Below are 22021 nucleotides of genomic sequence, written 5' to 3'. Positions count from 1 at the left end.
TATCTGATATTCCGCTCCATTTTTTGTTTCCCTTTGTCGCTTTCCACGACAACAACCCCGGTAATTTTGACACTTCGTTCAGTGTCAAACGCAAGTTCCACGCAGGTTCCACTGAGTTCCACAATAGTTTGACACTGACCGAAGTGTCAAACTGCAGTGTGTTAGAAAGAGAAAGGAATTGTTTCCTTCTCATACATATCATACTTGTAAACCTGTACTATGGAGCTAATTGTGAATATACGAGAAGAAGAGGCACACTATTATCATCTTTTGCGTTTTTGTATAATCCAGCAGAATATTTTCCCCAAAAGTGGTTCAATCTTTAAGGAAATAGTGGAACTTTTGCCGATACTATTAATTTTACAATAGTCAAATCTATCTACATAAAATTTGAATCCATAGAATTGTGTAATTTTATTCTGAATGTACGCCTGTTATGGATTGTATACATTAAAAATGGATACATATCCGAGGAATGTTGCTTATTTGGATGATCAATGGCTATATTTGAGAGACCTTTCGGTTTTAGCCACAAACTCGATGATACACAGTCTATAACTTGCGTGATTGAGACAGCACAAGAAGTGAAGGGCCATACGGTAATTTTTAAATAGTTTATAGCAATGTCCTTTATGTAGCAGGCAAATTACTTCATATCCATACAAATGTACATACCTAAAGTAAAATTGCTAAAGTGATATACATATAAGGAAAAATCAATATTGGTTTGTCGGAAGGACGATAGTGGGGTAGTGTTATTGTAAACTCAGCTGAAAGTGTATGTAAAAATAAAATAATTAAACGAAAAATTCATGTCCATTTCATTTGCCAATCTAATACTAATTACAATATGCTGTACATGTTGGTAACATATACCATTATTTCAGGAATATTTACTACGTATTCAACGTGGTCTAATTAAAGAAAACTGTTGGAAGATTTTGCGTCGATATAATGACTTTGTTGATTTGCACAAATGTCTTTGCATCTCTGGTATCGATCTGCCTATGCCAGGCAAAAGGCTCTTCGGTAATATGCGGCCAGACTTCATAGCTGAAAGAAGACAAGCTTTACAAATTTACATAAACGCTGTTCTAATGAATCCCATTTTGGCATCATCATTACCGGCAAAACGGTTTGTCGATCCGGATAGTTACTCACAATCCTTTCATGGTAAGTCAATGGCTTGTCACTATAGATTTACATATGCATGTACGTCCACTGTCCAATCGGTAGGTAATTATCACACCCTAGAGAATCATTAAATTTACTCCCTTGTGTGGTATACACCATGAACACAGGCAGCATGTACGGGTGTGTATGCTTGTTTTAAAAAGTAAAGTTTGTATGCACAAACATTCATGCATTGGGAAGTGGGTTAATTTGTACGAAACTTTTTTCTCTTTTACATCATTCCTAGGACACTCGGATTCCACCATGAAACTTTAAGAAAAGTTTAAAAGAGCATGCCTCTAAAGTCCTTATACGTTTTGTGTATTTTAAACAGATACTATATTATTAGCTAGGTCCGCGGATTTGTAACAATAATCGATATGTATTCTTTATTTCTAAATTTTATTGTTTTGCTCAGAAATAGAAATCAGTTTGAGTTTTATCTATTATTTATCTTTAATATATGTATCGCAGCGATTCGGGATTTTTCCCGACCAAGGGCTGTCATTTCAGTGTAACCGCATTGAACCCCCGATCAAATAGTTCTGGAAATATGCACCCATATTGGCCCCAAATACTTGGTACAGCAATTTGTTTTCTGTACATCATAAGTTCAATTCGGACCTAAGCTACGCCAATGCTGCTGCCAGCGCTCTTAATAAATCACCTCTGCCATCAAATGCCCACATTACAGTGAAGCCTAGCATAAATGCACCAAAAGAAAAAGTCGTGTATTCATCAGTAGTTAGTGGCAGTAACAATAATCCTGAGTTAGATGTCTTTGTACCATACAAGTGGATTCATTTATCTTCATTCAAGCCTTCAGTTACAGAGGAGAAAATTGTCAAATACATCTCTGAACACATTAAAATGGATGCTTCTGCTTTGGCTTGTTTTAAGTTGGTGAGGCGGGATGCTGACATCAACTCCTTGGTCAGGGTTTCTTTTAAAGTGCGCGTGCTATCAGTTGATTATAACAAGCTATACGACGCTGCTTTGTGGCCCTCTAACGTCACTGTAAAGCCTTTTCGTGTTTTTCCAAAAAACGGAGGAAACCAAATAGTGTCGTAGAGTTACCTAGTGCTATGTATTGCAACACTTATGACATCCCAAACTTCGTCTCGGGTGCTTCTCTGAGAGTCTACTTTCAAAATGTTGGCGGCATGCGCACCAAATCTAAAGACTTTCTTTTATCTACGTCTCGTTTGGACTACGACGTATACGTCATCGTTGAAACGTGGCTCAACGAAGACTTCTTTGATGAAGAGTACTTTGACCCTAAGTTATTCCCAACTTTCCGTAAAGACAGAGACTTCGCGAACACCGGTCAAAAGAAAGGTGGTGGTGTCCTAATTGCAGTTAACAGAAGCCTGCATTCATTAAAGTTTCAACTACATAATCAGGATACGTTGCTCGATCAGCTGTGTGTCTGTGTTTCCAGTTCGTCTGGCTCTACTTTCATTTGTTGCTCGTATATACCGCCCAATAGTGGTGATGGATTATATAATGCTCATGTGGAGAACATCGTTAATTTATGCGAAACTCATACTGATGCCAACTTTTGTATACTTGGAGACTTCAATCTACCAGATATTGTATGGTCAGATTTTCAAAATAATGGAATTTTGACACCTACCAATGTCACGCGTTCTAATAAAATTAGCCTTATAGATAATACCTTAAGTTGTAATCTGATTCAAATCAATAATTAATTTAATACTCTCTCGAGGTTACTTGATCTTATATTCGTCGACGAGAATTTAATATATCAACTCTCTGAGAGTACTTTTCCTGTATGTCTATCTGATAGACATCATATACCGATAGCTATTCATCTACAAAACTTTGATGCTATCCCAACGTCACCTGCTTTAGATAATTCCTCTTTCAGCTTTCGATCTACTGATTTCCGCGAGCTGAACAATGTGTTATTTGAAATTAACTGGGAAAACATATTTCCCTCTAATGACGTCAGTGTTTTTTATGATATTTTCTTATCGAATTTGACTGAAACATTTCAAAGTATAGTTTCTCGTTTTGGGCCCAGGCTTCGTAAATTACCATGGTATAATAAAACTCTTAAGAGGTTGAAAAATAAGCGTAACAAACTCAATAACTTATTCAAGGCGATTCAGATAATATCCTTCTCAGAGGACAGTTCACTACCAGTGTGCGTCAATTTAATGTCCTTGACAAATTCCTTTACAATCGCTATATGGGTAGGCTCGAAAATGAGCTTAAAGAAAATCCTAAAGCCTTTTGGAACTTTATCCGCTCCAAACGTGGTTCGACGAATATCCCGATCTGCATGAGCTTTAATGGTGTAAGCTCCCAGTCCCTACCAGAAACAGTTGAGATGTTTGCTGATTTCTTTAAATCAAACTTTGATGAGGCTACTGTAGATCTGAATGACTCTTATTCGCGATACGGGCTCTATGATCGTCTAGATTTTGGCTCCCTCGCGATCTCCGGCGATGACATCAGCAATGCTATGTCCTCCCTTAAACCCTCGTTAAAATATGACAGTGACGGCCTCTGTGCCTTTGTCCTGAAGTTCTGTAGTTTATCTTTGTGCATACCTCTTCGGCATATATTCAATTTATCCCTGTCTTCCGGAACTTTTATCGATAGGTGGAAAAAAAGTTCCATTTGTCCAATCTTTAAAGCTGGCAATAAAAACGACGTCTCTAATTATAGGCCTATCGCCAAACTAACAGTTTGCTCGAAGCTTTTTGAAAAAATTATAAAAGAGAAGCTAACTTTTGTCATCAAAAGCGTCATTGAGCCGTGCCAACATGGGTTTGTGGCTGGCCGCCCGACTGTTACGAACCTAGTGTCGTTTTCTGATTTCTGCATCTCTGCATTTCAGGACGGTTGCCAGGTAGATACTGTATACACCGATTTCACGAAGATTTTCGATAAAGTTTCTCATAAAATCTTATTATTTAAACTGGAATGCATTGGATTTCACTCTGTTTTCCTATCATGGTTAAAATCTTATTTGTCGAATAGGTCCTTGTGCGTCGAAATTGAAGACTGTAAGTCCCAACCTTTCTTGGCAACATCCGGGGTACCTCAGGGTACCATTCTTGGTTCTCTTTTATTTGTGCTCTTTATTAATGACATTGGTTCCTGCTTTAATTCATCTGATTTCCTTTTATATGCAGACGATCTTAAGATTTTTCGTAAAATTAATGGCCCGTCAGATGCAGTGCTCCAACAAAATGATCTAAATAATCTTGTTGCTTGGTGTAATGCCAATAGTCTCTACTTAAATGTCAAAAAATGCTTTCAAATGTCTTTCTAAGTCGTCTACCCTGCATACCACGCCGTATGGTATTTCAGGTGTTCCACTGGCTTCTGTCTAGGAAGTTATTGATCTATGTGTTGTCTTCGACACCTCGTTCTCCTTCGTTAGTCATATCTGTTATGTCCTTCCGACGGCTTACAGAAACCTTGCCTTCCTTCGCAGATATGCAAACGACTTTAAGGATCCCTATACCAGGAAGGCACTTTTTATCTCTTTAGTTCGCTCAAAATTAGAATACGCCTCAGTTGTCTGAAATCCTATCTATAGTGGCCACTCTGCCAGAATGGAGAGGGTTCAAAGAAAATTCATTAGATTTTGCTTAATTTCTATTAACTTTGACGATCCAACCCCATCCTATTACTCGCGATGCATACTTATTAATCTCCAGTCTCTTGAAATCCGGAGAGCTGCGCATCTACTAATGTTTGTTTATGATCTCATCACTGGAGTTTTGGATTATTCAGCTCTTCTAGCTAAAGTTAATTTTAATGTACCTAATAGATGTCTTCGTACTTTCTTGCCTTTTTACTTGCGTGTCGGTAGAGCTAACTATTGCATGTTTAACCCGATTTTCCGCGCACTTACCGAATTTAATAGACTCTCAGGGTGTTTCCTTCTTGATTTCTCTTTGTCGAGAAGTACGTTCAAGTCTTCTCTGGATTTGTGGCTGTAATTTATTTTTATTATTTATTTAACTCATTGTTATCTTTTTTTTTATTTTTTACACGGTAATTACATATATAAGTTTGACTATATAGTTTTTATATCTTTCTATTCATTTGTATCTAGTCTGTAAGATTCTTTTCGATCATAGACTTAAATAAGCATATACATGTGGGAGCCTTAAAGTAATTAAGACATTTTACAACACTGTATGTCATAAAGCGACTGCAGGCGAACAACGGACTAACAGCAGAAACATGAATAAATAAGATAAAATGCAAACAAGCAACAAAGGGATAACGGAACTTTTAAAATAGCGAATAGACAAATTTCAAAGTCATAGTTTGCGCTTGAGGACAGTTCATATGAAGTTGAGTAGTGAATCGGACGCGCCAGGGCAAGTAAAAATAGCTTCTTTTTTGTATATGCCAAAGCATAAGTGCAAAGTAAAAATGTTTAACTAAATAAATAAATTTGAACTAAAACATGTGTAAATGTGAACTAAACGTGTCTATGTAACTTAAAATAGTAGCGTACAACGCAAAACAATACGAACTTGAAATGTTAATTGTAAAACCGAAATAAACGAAATACAAACAACTTGACGTAATTTTAAAGAAAAGAGCGTGTTAATCCTTTTTGAACCCCACAAATGGTGTCAGAAGTGCGGAAATTTTTTAATAAAAACTTTTATTTCATGCGCCGTCCGATTATTTGTGCTAAAGCCGTTAAGCCACACACGTACATACAAAAAAAAAGCTTGTCACAGATCGTTGTGAAAAATTAAGTGCTAGAAATGCAGCAATATCTGCATAAAACTGTACCAAAAATTTATATCGGGTTTAATTGAAGTCATACGATAGAACAGTTATACATTGGGGTGCCTATATGCAAAACCCTATCGTTGAAAAGCCGTTATGCTCATCGCTCATATTTTGCGTGAAAAAGAAATAATAAATTTTGTCGCTTTGCGGCGTCCGTTTAACGAACAACGGAACACGAACTTTGAAGTGTTGTATACTGCTGCTGGTGAACAAGTTGAGTAGCCAAGCAGTAAAACTTAAATGTTGTTGTTGTGGGCGACTAAGTAAAAGCCCCACCTTTGATGTGTTACTGTACTGTTGTTGGTGAACAAGTCGAGTAGCCAAGCAGTAAAACTTAAATGTTGTTATTGTGGGCGACTAAGTAAAAGCCCAACCGTTGATGTGTTACTGTACTGACATGGGCGAATAAGTCGAAGTAACCCAGCAGTAAATCTACGATTCCGATAAGTGATAATATTTGGCGAACCTATGTTGCAGTTGATGAAAGAAACTTTACACCTACTAAGTTGCAGTTGTTGATACGAGCCGATGCCGCACTTACAAATGAGAAAGCTGAACACTGTCGAGACAAACTAACGATAAGTATAAGTTTATATACTAACTCGATTGTATTGTAGAATTGCTTTGAGTACTAATTTTTGCAAAAAATAAGAATATCCATTTCAAAACATTATAACAAGGTAGATACCAAAAAAAAGTTATAAAGCTTACCGTGGCACAATGGATAGAGATGAAATATTAGGGTTGACCGTAAGTAATTTGAAAAGCAAACTCACTGAACTAGGGCTTTCCACAAGTGGTCGTAAGGTAGTCCTTCAAGACAGACTTATGGAGCATTATGGAATTGAGCTTAGCGATGACGAAGACGAAGTCTTCGAGAATGCTTCCTCTGTACACTACGTTGCCGTTGGGGTGCGTGAAACAACTAGAACACCCTTCCCACTTCGTGACATCGAAGATTCTTTGTCTTGTTTTTCAGGTTCAGGCCAAGCATCAATAGAAAAGTGGTTAGAAATTTTTGAGGAGAACGCTGCAGCAGTGCAGTGGAATGAATTGCAAAAATGTATTTATGCAAAGCAATTGCTAAAAGGTGGTGCTAAGATGTTTGTTCAGTGCCAAAAAGGTATAAAAGACTGGGAATCTTTGAAAAAATCGTTAAAAGAAGAATTTGGTTCAGCAGTATCTGCGAGTGAAGTGCATCGTATGTTGCGCAATAGGCGAAAACAGTATAACGAAGATTACAAAGAGTACTTGTACAACCTCATGGAAATAGGGAAAATTATTGATTTAGATGATGTTAGCATAATCGAATATTTTATAGATGGCTTGCCAGATACGAGGTCCAACAAGGCAAATCTCTACCTGGCAAGAAACCTAAACGAGTTAAAAGAGCAAATAAGAGTTTACGAGAAAATCAGGGGAGGTAGCCGAGCAGCTGCAGTTAAATCAAGCGAACAATCTGGGAAATTACCAAAAGAAGCGCAACACCAACAAGATAAACGCTGTTTTCGGTGCGGTGAAACAAACCACATTTTGCGTAATTGTCCCCAGGCTACAGTCACTTGTTTTAAATGCGGTCAACTGGGTCATATAGCGTCGAATTGTAAAAACCCCAAAAAGGAGTTGAAGGCAGAATCGCTTAATGCAACCATGATGAGTACAAAAAGCAGAACCGTATCACGGGGCGGACTTATTTTTAAAGACATTAAAATTCGGAGCTTCGTACATTCAGCACTCATAGATACAGGATGTGATTTATGCTTGATTAGATATTACGTGTTGGTATCATTAGGCGAATTCGAGTTAACCAACGAAAAGCATCAACTATTCGGTATAGCCGATAGTGCCTTGATAACTTTAGGTGGGTTTAAGACCGAAGTAGAGTTTGAAGACTCCGCAGTTGTTATTAACTTTCATGTTGTTCGCGAGAGAGATTCCAGATTCGGTGTTATTATTGGCAATGACGTTTTGAAATGGGTGGACATAGTAATAAAGAATGATGAAGTGCAATTTAGAAAACGGGGAACTGTGTCCGCGAGTTGTGAGCCAATAACCATAGAAAGAAGTAGTGCAGTTGCTGGTGGACAGTCAGCCGTTGATAGCAAATTAGCTACGGACACTAAGTCAGTTGTTGGCAGAAAAGAAGAAACGTTCGAACTTTTTAATGAATTTGGAAATATATGCACGGCGGAAAGCCAAGAAAGAGAGAAAGAGTTAGATCTGGTGCACTTAGATGCACTCCAAGAGGCAAAAATTAGGTCTTTAGTTAAAAGTTATGTACCCGTGAGAAGTAAAATGTCTCCAGTAGAAATGAAGATCATTTTAACCGATGAAAATCCAGTATATCAAAGGCCACGGAGACTTTCATATGAAGATAGGTGTTGGGTAGACGCCGAAATTGCGAAGTGGCTGGAAGAAGGCATCATCCAATCCAGCTTTTCGGAATATGCGTCATCTGTGGTTTTGGTATCGAAAAAAGACGGAAGTAAAAGACTTTGTTGCGATTACCGCCAGTTAAACGAAAAAATCTATAGAGACAATTTCCCTATGCCATTAATTGACGACGTTTTAGAACGACTTCAAGGCGCCAAAGTCTTCACGATGCTCGACCTGTCAAATGGGTTCTTCCACGTGCCTATAGAGAAAGATTCCAGAAAATATACGTCGTTCGTGACTCATAGTGGTCAATACGAGTTCCTCTATGTCCCATTCGGAATTTCCAACTCACCCGCAGTCTTTTCACGGTACATAACGGCAGTATTACGCCCTCTAATACAATCAGGCGTGGTAGTCGAATACATGGATGACTTGATTATTCCGGCGAAAGACGAAATGGGAGGCATGAAGAGCTTGGAACTCGTTCTGGAAGTTGCATCCGCAAGTGGTTTGAAGATAAAATGAGAAAAATGTCAGTTCTTGAAGAAAAAAGTTGAATTCTTAGGTTATGTGATAGAAAATAGCACAATTAAGCCATGTTTAGCAAAGACAAAGGCAGTAGAGGGTTTTCCGGTACCAACTTCAAAGAAAAGTCTTCAGCGCTTTTTAAAGCCAAATTAAACTTCCTTAACCCTAACGCCATAGTCGTAACCATACCCATATCCATAACCATCTCAATGTGATCGATTAATGGTGCCTTAACCTAAAAATCGTGAAAATTTCATAAAAATGATGAAAACGCAAAAAATTACAAACATATTCCACAAAAAATAAGTATCTTAGTCATAACGTATCCAAAACAATGAAGAAAATCTAAAAAAAGTTATTAAATTCACCAACTCAAATATTTTTAGGTTATGGATATGGCGAGAAACCAAAAACCAATTGATTGGCTATGGCGTTAGCGTTATGGTATGGCACCATTAATCGATTACATTCCTTTCCATAAGGTAGGTTCGATCAGCTGATTTATCTGGTTATGGCTTTATGGTTATAAGTCACCATTAATTCGCCCTTTAGGGTTAACGTCGTATTTCAGAAGGTTTATTGAAGGTTACGCGATTATAGCAAAGCCGCTATCTGAGCTTCTCCGCCAAGACAATAGGTTTCAGATGGGAGACGAGGAGCTAGCCGCATTCCAGCAACTTAAAGTAGCTTTGGTTACGGCCCCAGTTTTAACTTTATATAACCCTAAAGCAGTCACTGAGGTCCACACAGATGCAAGTATGTACGGCTATGGCGCGGTTTTATTGCAAAGAGACGTCGACGATAGAGAATTTCATCCTGTGCAATATATGAGCAGGAAAACTAAACCATTTGAGGAAACACTCCACTCGTATGAGTTGGAAGTTTTAGCAATAATTGAGGCACTAAAAAAATGGAGGGTTTACCTGATAGTTATCAAATTTAAAATCGTAACCGACTGCAATGCATTCACGATGACGTTAAAAAAGCGTGATGTACCGTTAAGAGTTTCACGCTGGGCTTTGTATTTGCAGGATTTTGATTACACAATCGAACACCGTAGCGGAACAAAAATGAGACATGTAGACGCGCTCAGTAGAATGTCGTGCTTGCTATTGGAGGATACATTAAGTCATCGGTTGAAGTTAGCTCAGATGGACGATGATTGGATTAAGGCAGTTAGGAATGTACTAGAAACAGGTCCTTACGAAGATTATTACCTATACAATGACATTTTATTCAAAGATCCAGTTAAGACGTTAGTGGTTATCCCATCTCAGATGGAGGACGAAATTATACGAACCGCGCATAACCAGGGACATTTTTCTAACAAAAAAACTCAAGAAGCAATCGAGAAAAAGTATTACATGCCACAGTTGTCAAAGAAGGTAGCAAAGTTTGTTAGATCGTGCGTGGAATGTATTGTCTCGGAAGCGAAGGCGGGGAAAAAAGAGGGATTTCTGACTCCGATCAATAAGGAGGACCAACCATTGGGTACTTATCATGTAGACCACTTAGGGCCAATGGAAACGACAAACAAGCAATACAATTACCTATTTGTTGTAATCGACGCGTTCTCAAAGTTAACATGGCTTTATCCGACGAAGAACACGGGCGCAGAATCGGTGATCAACATACTAAAAGGGCAGTCGTCAGTTTTCGGCAATCCGAAACGTATTATTTCTGACAGGGGTACCGCGTTTACGTCAAATTCCTTCAGGGAATATTGCGTAAGCGAAGATATACAACTTTTAAACATAGCCACAGGTGTCCCTAGAGGTAACGGTCAAGTCGAGAGGATTCATAGAGTTATTTTGCCAATGCTAACTAAACTCTGCGTCGACGATCCAAAGTCCTGGTACAAACATGTAGATAGAGTACAACGCGCTATAAATAATACTCCTCCCAGAACCACAAAATTCTCACCCTTTAGAATCCTAACGGGGTTAGAAATGAGGGTTGCGGATGTACCAGAACTTAGGGAAATGTTAGAAGAACTTAAGAGTCGAAGAGATAGATAGTGAACGTTATGAAGTCCGACAGACGGCAAAAGAGAACATAGAGAAGATTCAAGAAGAAAACAAGAGAAATTTTAACGCTAAACGAAAACGGGAAATAGAGTATAAACTAGGCCAACTGGTAGCCATCAAGCGTACCCAGTTCGGCGCAGGGTTAAAACTGAAACCCAAATACCTAGGACCATATAGAGTTACCAAGAAATTGAATCACGGTAGATACGAAGTGGAGAAGGTAGGAGACCACGAGGGTCCAAGACGTAGTACAACGGTAGCGGAGTACATGAAAGCATTCGACCCATCGTTCGAGGCGAACTAATCTCAGGATGGCCGGATGTGGGAGCCTTAAAGTAATTAAGACATTTTACAACACTGTATGTCATAAAGCGACTGCAGGCGGACAACGGACTAACAGCAGAAACATGAATAAATAAGATAAAATCCAAACAAGCAACAAAGGGATAACGGAACTTTTAAAATAGCGAATAGACAAATTTCAAAGTCATAGTTTGCGCTTGACGACAGTTCATATGAAGTTGAGTAGTGAATCGGACGCGCCACGGCAAGTAAAAATAACTTCTTTTTTGTATATGCCAAAGCATAAGTGCAAAGTAAAAATGATTAACTAAATAAATAAATTTGAACTAAAACATGTGTAAATGTGAACTAAACGTGTCTATGTAACTTAAAATAGTAGCGTACAACGCAAAACAATACGAACTTGAAATGTTAATTCTAAAACCGAAATAAACGAAATACAAACAATTTGACGTAATTTTAAAGAAAAGAGCGTGTTAATCCTTTTTGAACCCCACATACATATACATATACATACATACATATACAATATTTCATCATGGAATTAATATGTTCCAAGGATTCCGACCAAATTTTGTATCTGACTCGGCATTTTTCAGAACCAAGCGCTGTCATTTTAGTGTAACTCCATTTGATTTGCTGCGTCCCCCACAAATTGTCATCCTCCCAGTAGATCCTTGCAGCGTCGCTGCTCTATAATTGTCTGCCCCGTGAAGGTATCGAACTCAATTCGTGGCCAGGAGCTGATCCAGAGAAATGGTTTTGCTGAGTGTGCCGGAAACGAATCTCTTTAGGACGGTCACACTCTTGCCAGTGTGTCACGTCTAAGGGATGGTTACGTCGCACGGGTGTTCTGGGCTATACCCCACCATCCGTCAACCTCGTAATTTTTATAGATCTCTAGTCACACCCAAGGGCGCCCCATGGTCTGTGCCTCAGTGCCCTACTACCCTTTAGGCTCTAACGACCCCAAGTTCCTAATTGAACTAAGGGGTGTCGGGCGGAATGGCCTAGAAGGTTTAAAGTGATCATATTAAATCGTTCCCAAGATGGTCGGGTTTGTACCTTAATGGGGCTTGTTAACGGAACGTACTGGATCTGTATCCGGCAAAGGTCAATGGATTCGATAACACCCTCAAACCTCCGGTGCTTCGCCCCATCCAATAGGTGCGACCAATCACAAATTGTCATCAATGTCCTCTAACGGGAGTCCAAGGAAACTTGCTGTTTCAACAGGGGTGGATTCATTACAATTGGCGTTGGTACCACATTACAATTGAAGAAATGGTTGGTGTCATGTGGGGACACATTGCAAGCAGGACATACATTTTGAATTTCGGGGTTGATTCTGGATAGGTAAGAGTTTAACCTGTTACAGTATCCAGATCGAAGTCGAGCTAGAGTGACGCGCGTTTCCCTAGCGAGAGTTAATTAAAGCAAATAGTAAAAATTGTTTTTGTATTGATTCGAGACTGTCTGCATTTACTTGACTACGCGGATTCCATATTACTGAGCCGTAAATAAATTCTTTTGAACACTGTTTGACAAATGCAAAAACACCTTTGCCTTTATTCACTGTAGCATTAATATTGTCACGGATATTAGCATCACTAAGTTATTCGTTAAAATATGAAGGTTTATTTACAATTTCTAGACTATAGTTGTTAATTGTATATGAAGCTGGCGATGAAATTCTCCAAGAAAAACACATCACTTTATATTTTTTTTATGATTGATCGGCATATAATTGACATTGCACCAAGTAACCAAGTGATATCCGTTTGAAGCAAGGAATTTTCCTCAACAGACGCATATGATCTGAAAAGTCTAAGAAAAACCGAATATTTTTATAATCTTTCATTCTTAGATCAAGCTGTACAAAATGCTATGCTGTGCTTGCGCAGCGAAGGCATTTGGACATTGGGTAATACTCTTGGTCCTATTGGTTGGCGTTTACGGAAACATTACTTTAAAGTATCACCAAAACCACAGGAAAAGACTGGAAATAAATTACTTGTAAAAAGTGGTTCACAATCACATCAAAGTAAAAATATTTCTGCTTCCAGCAGTAATGGCGGAGGCAATAGTAGCGGCTCCATTGATGGTGCCAATTATGATCCATCTGAATTAGTATTACAATATATCGAATATGGACCAGATAAATATATAGACGATAAGGAAATGGGTGGCATTTTAAAAAGTTTAGTAGGATTGCAGCATCCACATATTGAGGCAATTGTGTATGCGGCACACAACGAGAATGGTTGTGTAGCCGTGCGAAGGTAAAAAAAATGTATTCAATAAAATAGATGAAATCATACAATTTATATTTGTTGACAGATTTTACAAGCAAGGTACGCTGAAGGATATACTTTGTATGGCTACACCAAAAAATCCATTTCTTAGTAAGTATGGTAATCCCAAAGGTCGTACTGCGCTCACAATGAAACAAGTTGCAGTCTATGGACGTCAAATACTTGAGGCTTTAATATTTATACATTCAAAGGGATATCCATATGGTATGCTAATTTGAATGAGTCATGTAATTTTCTATAGAACAATTATCAGCTATTTTATTTCTTAGGTCATTTGCATGCTGGGAATATTGTGATTGTCGATGATTGTGTCAAATTATTGGACATCGAGAATTACATATTAGGCGTACCAGCATTTTATCGACCTTTTTTTGTACAGCATAGTAAAATACATACATTTGAAGATGTTGATGTGTACAGTTTTGGACATGTGCTCTTCGAAATGGCAATGGGCTATCCACTACAAGAATCTGTGGCAAGACAAATCAACGAATGTCCAGAAATGCTAAGTATGTAACAAATAATACAATCATACAGTTAACAAAAGCAAGTTAAAAAAAACCATTTAAAAAAATTAAAGAAAGGCTGTCCCTATTCGAGTCGAAACTTTAGTACAAAGGCTTCCTTCCAACATTTTGTTTTTGTATTTCTTTTTTGTTTTTTTTTTTTGGGTGAATGAAAGCATCTTTCGAAAGAAAGCTCTTAGGGATCTGCGATATCTGTTGAGTGCTGTTTTTGATAGAAAAATGCAATAACAAAAGAAAAAACTCCTCTAGGTGGCGCAAGTATCGATATATTTCAAAAAATAGTTTTTTTTTTTGGTCCAATTTGGCTCATATTTGGAACATATTACATACAGAAATAAAAATCGCTTTATGAAAAAAATTCCCACTAGGTGCCGCAAAAATCGAGCTATTCACAAAACTCGTATTTGTGGTTCGATTTGGCTCATATTTGGAACAAATATTACATACAGTCCGGTAGAAGTGACATCAAAATACTTTGGAGTTCGAGGAGGGACAAGCATACGCGGCGCTGAGTCGAGTAAAGTCTTTGGAAGGAATATGTATTGAGAAGTTAGACTGTAACAAATCGTCAGGAAAGAGTCCTTGTAATAATGAGGCACTAAATGAACTAAATACAATGAGAAATAATAGGCAATTTAATAAAACCTAAAAACTTGAAAATAATATAATTTAAAATTTTTTTTAAACGGTATTATTGAAAATAATACTTACATTAAGTAATAATAATACTAAACGCTAGAAAATAACACAGGGCGACAGCATCTCAGACCCAGAAACCAGACTATATATTTCCGAAGGTATATGATGCGTTGAATCCGATTTGGGCTCAGAATTAAATATCCTAACTTAAAAGTGCAAAAAACACCGTCTTTGCCCATATTTGAGGTTACGTAGCCTTGCAGATGTTTCCTTTCACCAAAATTAAAGGACGGCATCTTTAAATACAAGTCTTCTTCTTTCAAATGGCGTTGAGTTTGTTCAAATATCCTTTTTTTCGCTGAGATATCGCATTTTGAAATTTTCATGTTTCTAAATTTTACTAAATTTCTTGAACTGAGTCTTATTTTTCTTAAAATTTTGTCTCACACCATAAGTGTGCTAACTCGCTGCACCCCTACACTATCTCACTCTCGGGTACCAAATCACACAGAGCCCTAACCCCTAGAAACCACCCCTACCACACCAACCCCCAGCTGGTTAGGGGTTCAGAATATACCCGCGGTAGGTATGCCTGTCGTAAGAGGCGACTAAAATACCAGATTCAAGGGGCTGTGTAGCGCAACCCTTCAAGTTGCCAGTGCAATATATACATAGCTTCCCCAAACCCAATTGTCAAACTCACCTATCCGCGGCGAATCCTGTTTCACTACCAGCGAGGCTCTGGCGACCCCAAGCTCCTCATGGAACTTGGGGGTGGGGAGGGAGCTATACCCTGAAGGTTTAATGTGGCCATATAAATCGTTCCCGAGATGGTCGGGCTAGCACCTTAATGGTGCTGTGTTACCGGAGCGTACCGGATCTGTATCTGGCAAAGGACCATCACATCGATAACACTCCCCAAAGCCTTCAGGGAGCAACCTTATCGCTACAACAACAACAAAAACCACACCACAAGCAGTCAAACCCACCTAACCTTGGGAAATTTAGAAACATGAAAATTTCAAAATGCGATATCTCAGCGAAAAAATGATATTTGAGCAAACTCAACGCCATTTGAAAGAAGAAGAGTTGTATTTAAAGATGCCGTCCTTTAATTTTGGTGAAAGGAAACATCTGCAAGGCTACATAACCTCAAATATTGGCAAAAACGGTGTTCTTTGCACTTTTAGGTTAGGATATCTCGAAAACCAGATCTGATAGAGCAATTCTGAGGCCAGATTTGGATTCAGGGCATCATAAACCTTCGGGCATCATAAACCTTGGGAAATATATTAGCTGGGCCCTAGGTACTAGTCATCACACTCCTCATCAATCTAGAGCGTTGACCAGACAAATAAATAAAAGCGTCGGGGGCGTGAAATTTCTAAAAACGTGAGGCGTTGCACAACCTGATTAAGGTTATTATTACTTAACGTAAGTATTCTTTTCAATATACCCGTTTAACTTAAAACTTTTTTTTATTATTATTTTATTTAATATCTTAAGTTATCGCAACTTTGTCACAGTTTTTCAAGTTCTTTCGGCAACATTTTATTTGTATGATTTCTGTACTATTTTCAGTGCTCCTTAATGTTTAGTTTGACAGGTAACAGATTGGTAACAGTTAAAGAGTCGCTTCGAAACTATTTGAGGTTTTACCGAAATTTTGTCAAGATAAAATAAAAAAATAAATACAAAGCGCGATATCCCTCCGAAGGGATTTAGAACGAGCTTTACTTTCAGTTTGCGTCGGTCGTGATGCTTTTAATTTTTCCTGCAAATTGGTGGGCGGGATCTACATGTTTTTACGCCGACTCCGAACGGCATCTGCAAGGCAGAGGAGTTTTCACTGAGAAGCTTTTTATGGCAGAAATACACTCAGAGCGTCACTGCCGAGGAGCGACCCAGCATATAGAAACTTTTATTTTATAGTATCGGAATATATCGATATGATCAAAAATTTACTAACCTTAACAAAAACTTTTTTCTTTCCTACTTTTGCGCAGAAAATCTACTGGAGAGTATATTATCCAAAGAAGCGGTTAGAGCTGGTTTGCCATCGCTACAGCAAGTCATGGGACACCAGTTTTTTGCGTATCATGCTAGTAGCGCTGCTGGCGGATTTAGCTGCTGCAATGAAGATTCAAGAAGAACACATTTCAAACTATCACTCAACGCAAAGGAGTTAATCAAACAAGCTGCACAAAAATCGGAATTGAGATTACGCGATGAACAAAAATCTGTTAAAAATCAAAAGCGTATTGTGCGTGTGCAAGAAATGATGAGTTCTGAGGAAGAGAAACGAAAATCAAAACAAAAAGCTGTATGTATTTAATATAGAATTAAAAAATACCAAAAAAAACCTTTCAAATTTAATCCACCTTCTTTTTTCGGATACATAGAAACTCGACCATAAACAGTCAAAATTGAAGCAACAATGTTCATTACAAGCGAGTAATGGACGATTGTCACTATCTGCAGCCAGTGGCTCTGCGGCGCTTACAACGTTTAGTGGTGTCGGGAGCAGCAGCAGCAGCAGTGGTAATGTTGCACCTTTCGAACGCGCTAATAGCGTTTTAAGTATGCATATGCTAAAGGATTTGAGTAAAATGTCATCTACATTGCCCACTGATATAAGATGTACGTACCTATGTTATATAATTCAAGTTGTAGTCTTAACAAATTTATAGAATCAATTGAAATATGTATGTGTACAATGCTTGGTTTTATACAAGGGTACTTAGAATATATCCGTGGCAGGTATGCCGGTCGTAAGAGGCGACTAAAATACCCAAACGATTCATGGGGTTGTGTAGCGCAACCTTTTCGAGGGGATGCCACCACAATTTGTAGCTTCTCGAACCCAATTGACAACCTCACCTACCCCTGGCGAACCCTGTTTAGCAGCCGTGGCTCTGGCGACCCCAAGTTCCTCATGGAGAGGAGGAATTTGGGGAAATTTAAGATTTTTCAAGTAAACGTCAACTTTAAAGCCTTATTTCTTTCGCTGTGAATTTTGAATGAGTACTTGTTTATTTAAAGAGTATAAATTGTAATCACAGAAATTTATAGGCATTGAAATTCCTAAAAGGCAATAAGTAAACATTACTTTCTCCAGAGCTCTAAGCTTCGATTGACATCTGTCCATAGAAATTTCCGCGATCTATTAGCGTCACACTCAGAACTGCTTCGTCGCTCCGCTCATCTTCTTATGGACAACCGGAGTCGCAGATTTTTGCTTCTTTTAGAACACTGCTCTGCATTCCTTAGCACAATTGTGCCTCACTGCGTATGCGAAAAGGCAGTCTCTTTGAATTTTTGGAAACCCATATTTTAGAATCTCAGAGCAAAACCGAAGTCTCACTTTAGCTTATCCAACACTTCGTAGCAGCAGCGCCCTCTGCTGCGATACCCACTAGTGAAAAACAAACTATGATGTGTTTGAAGGTCATTTTGGGACATTTATTTATTTATTTATTATTATTAGTCTACAAATTTAACAATTAATCAGACTAAATATAGTACGGATTACAGATAAATTACAGAAGCATACAAATTGAACAAAATTATATTAAAAAATATGTATATACATTATTAAATCAGTTGTCGGGATGGACTGTGATGCCGAGCAATGGGAATTGATTATTAGTGCTGTCGGAATGTACGTAATTTCGAGCAGCTGATGTATATTTGACACATAACAAGTAGGGCTGCGATGTGTGGGAGGTTGGAAAGGACGTAATTCCAAGCCACCCGCCCATAGTTACAGGAGTTGGTGATAAGACGTGATTTCAAGCAGCTGATGTATATTTGGCACACAACAAGTAGGGCTGCGATGTGTGGGAGGTTGGAAAGGACGTGATTCAAAGCCACCCGCCCAAAGTTACTGGAGCTGATGATAAGAGTGGGAGGTTGGAAAGGACGTGATTCCAAGTCACCCACCCAAATCATTGCATATTTAATGTAGTCAGCAGATACTTTTTTATTACGTAGAGTGTGTCACATGTATCAATGTTTTTGCAGTGCTTTTTGAAGTCAGTACACAGACAACGAAGAGGTTCGTGCATTTCAAAATTCGATCTGCATGTGCTTATATGAAGCGGTTGAAAATGTCTAGATGGTCGAAAAGGAACATTAAATAAAATTTCACCGAGCAGAAAAGGGCTATTTACCATCCCTCTAATAAGTTTTACTACAAATACCACACCTACCATCTCCCTACGACTCCGTAACGTAGGGAGCTGAATAAGTTTTAAACGGCAGGAGTAGGGAGGAAGAATCCTTGAGGGGTCCCATTCGAAGATATGGTAGCGTTTTTTCAAAAGGCATGCCAAAACACGTTGATGGTCAAATGGGGGCAATGTCGACCCATGATTCAATTACCAGAGGTTTGTTCTCTAATAATGGCAGAGATTTGACACTCCCAAATTAAAAATCAGGGCGGGTTGCTTTTACGAAGAACGGAAACGGTGAACAATTCAATCCCCTTCAGCGAAAATTGAAGTAGAAAACTACTTTTAGTAATATATTAGTAATTAATTAATTAATGTAAGGCGCGAATAACCTCCGAAGAGATTTTAGGCCGAGCTTCTCTTCCAATTTGCGTCGTGCTCCTTTTAATTTTTCCTACAAATTGGCGGGACGGGACCTACATGTTTTATACCGACTCCGAACTGCATCTGCAAGACAGATGACTTTTCATTGAGGAGCTTTTCATGGCAGAAATACACATGGAGTTCTTGCCAAATCACTGCCGAGGGGCGACCCCGCTTAGAAAAAATTTTTTCTAAAATTTTGATGTTGCTTTGCCCGGAACGTGAACCCAGAAGGCAGAACACGCTACCACCACGCCACGGAGGCAGCCTAGTGGTGATACTAATTTTGTAATTGCCAACAGGTTTTGTGGAAATTATTCATTTTTTTACTAAATATTTACTAGACATGTTAAAAATTTTTATTGCTTTGATAACACAGGCCGACAAAATTTAACCAACATTCAGACCCATAAACCAGACTATATATTTTCGAAGGTTTGTGATGCGCTGAATCGAAATCCTCAGAATTGCTCTATCAGCTCTGGAAATTTTCATGTTTCTAAGTCTAGGAAAAGTTTCCAGGTGTAAGAAAATTTAGAAACAAGAAAATTTCAAAATGCGATACTCAGCGAAAAAAATTATATCTGAGCAAACTCAACGCCATTTGAAACAAGAAGACTTTTATTTAAAGATGCCATCCTTTAATTTTTGTTAAAGAAAACATATGAAAGGCTATATAACCTCAAATATGGGCAAAAACGGTGTTTTTTTTCACTTTTATGTTAGGATATCTCGAAAACGGCCACCGTGGTGTGATGGTAGCGTGCTCCGCCTACCACACCGTATGCCCTGGGTTCACACCCCGGACAAAGCAACATCAAAATTTTAGAAATAAGGTTTTTCAATTAGAAGAAAATTTTTCTAAGCGGGCTCGCCCCTCGGCAGTGTTTGGCAAGCGCTCCGAGTGTATTTCTGCCATGAAAAGCACTCTTTTGCCTTGCAGATGCCGTTCGGAGTCGGCATAAAATATGTAGGTCCCGTCCGGCCAATTTGTAGGGAAAATCAAGAGGAGCACGACGCAAATTGGAAGAGAAGCTCAGCCTTAGATCTCTTCGGAGATTATCGCGCCTTACATTTTATTTTTTTTTTTATCTCGAAAAACTCTCAGTGAAAGCTCATCTGCCTTTCAGATGCCGTTCGGAGTCGGCATAAAACATGTAGGTCCCCTACGGCCAATTTGTAGGGAAAATCAAGAGGAGCACGACGCAAATTGGAAGGGAAGCTTGGCCTTAGATCTCTTCGGAGGTTATCGCGCCTTACATTTTATTTTTTTTTTATCTCGAACACCAGAGCTGATAAGAGCAATTTTGAGGCCAGATTTCGATTCATCGCATCAAAATCCTTCGAAAATATATAGTCCGGTTTCTGGGTCTGAGATGCTGTCGGCCTGTGTAATCCTTTCAGAATTTGTTTAAAGAATGCTTAACTTCAGAAATTGATTCAAAAATACACTACCACAAAAACTGCCTACCTGAGCATTCATTCAATACATTTTGACATAAGATAGGGCGTTTATTAAAAGCATTCTGAGATAAGGCGTTCTTAAACCTTTTGAGACAAATGCTGAAATGGGGAATTTTTGAAAAATATTTTGAGATAGGGCGATTTCGAAACAGCAACCGACTGAGCAGTCGCAATGAACTCACAAAAAACAAAATTGCTCATTGTCTTAGAACTTTATATTCCGGCCTTGATTCTGTTATCTTATGTACTGTCTTGGCTACACGGGAGTTATTTACCTATTTATTCTGAAACTTCGAAAAGCTCCTTTCCGTTCCGGATAAACTGTTAATTTGGAATACTCAGAGCATGTTCCAAATGTTCCAAATAAGAATATAAATAAAATTTTAAATATTTCATAAATACTTAAATAGAGACGAATGTATCGAACGTACGGAAAGAATAAGTTGACACACTCAATGACTAAAACATTTCGTTTTGGCGTTTCTAATATTTCTAGTGCTATTTTCAAATGAGTCGATTTTCTTGTCCAGTTTTTGACGTTCAACCATGATTTTTTTTTTTTTCGATTTAGGTTTCGTATGTTCGCAGGTATAGTTTTCATACATATTTCCTTTGTTCAGCCCACGAATAGATCCAAGTATATATATTAATTACATTTACCATAGAATCGAAAAATGTTTTACTAAGGAATTATGTAGTTCAGCCCGTATCGGGCAATTGTAAATTGGCTGCCTCCTAAATCTACTACTAACAGTTTTCTTACATTTGCGAAGAAACAACACAGTTAAAGGATGTAAATTCGATTTGGAAGCAAGATGGCTGCAATTGTCAAAAATTTTTTCAGCCGAGCGAACCTCTTGTGATTGAATCATGGCTCAACTATATGGTTGGCTCATCTCATCAGCTGATTTTATTTTTTTCATCTCACTGGAGTAGGGATTGTCAAACGGAGATGGCAAAGTCAACATGAAACCAACACATTGACAACATTTTCTTACAACACACAAAAACTGCTAAGTTTTATGTTTTCATTCCACTACATTCGTCTAACACCAACACGCTGATTTTGACAATCTGAACAAAGGTATGTTTGTTACTGTAGAGATGAGCCAACCATATAGTTGAGCCATGTGATTGAATCATGATGTCGACCAACAAGAAAAAGTGAAACTATCTTATTTGTAGCATGATTCTAAAAAATGTTTGTAAACAAATTAATTCAGTTGACAGCTAATAGTAAATTGCGGGCCTATCCCTGTTTTTAATCAGTTTTAACT

At 38.3% G+C, this 22021-nt stretch overlaps 2 protein-coding genes across 3 annotated transcripts in view; both read left to right on the top strand.

The window, feature by feature from the left end:
• Positions 1-246: 246 nt before the first annotated feature.
• LOC137245555 (PX domain-containing protein kinase-like protein) overlaps positions 247-22021 on the top strand; it is a 29798-nt gene continuing 8023 nt past the window's right edge. For both annotated transcript variants that reach the window (XM_067776420.1, XM_067776421.1), the window contains exons 1-7: positions 247-599; positions 888-1173; positions 13072-13486; positions 13545-13723; positions 13789-14028; positions 16692-17008; positions 17088-17325. In XM_067776420.1, coding sequence (XP_067632521.1) covers positions 498-599; positions 888-1173; positions 13072-13486; positions 13545-13723; positions 13789-14028; positions 16692-17008; positions 17088-17325 — 1777 coding nt within the window. In that variant the 5' untranslated portion in view covers positions 247-497. The remainder of the gene's footprint in view (positions 600-887; positions 1174-13071; positions 13487-13544; positions 13724-13788; positions 14029-16691; positions 17009-17087; positions 17326-22021) is intronic.
• LOC137245556 (dynein light chain Tctex-type protein 2B) overlaps positions 1040-22021 on the top strand; it is a 66245-nt gene continuing 45263 nt past the window's right edge. Inside the window, exon 1 of the mRNA XM_067776424.1 lies at positions 1040-1173. Within this exon, the coding sequence (XP_067632525.1) occupies positions 1171-1173 (3 nt within the window). The 5' untranslated portion in view covers positions 1040-1170. The remainder of the gene's footprint in view (positions 1174-22021) is intronic.

The sequence above is a fragment of the Eurosta solidaginis genome, chromosome 3 (assembly GCF_040869045.1).
Source record: "Eurosta solidaginis isolate ZX-2024a chromosome 3, ASM4086904v1, whole genome shotgun sequence".
Classification (NCBI taxonomy): domain Eukaryota; kingdom Metazoa; phylum Arthropoda; class Insecta; order Diptera; family Tephritidae; genus Eurosta; species Eurosta solidaginis.
Note: the sequence above shows the minus strand (reverse complement) of the source record. Positions and strands in the feature narration are given on the sequence as shown.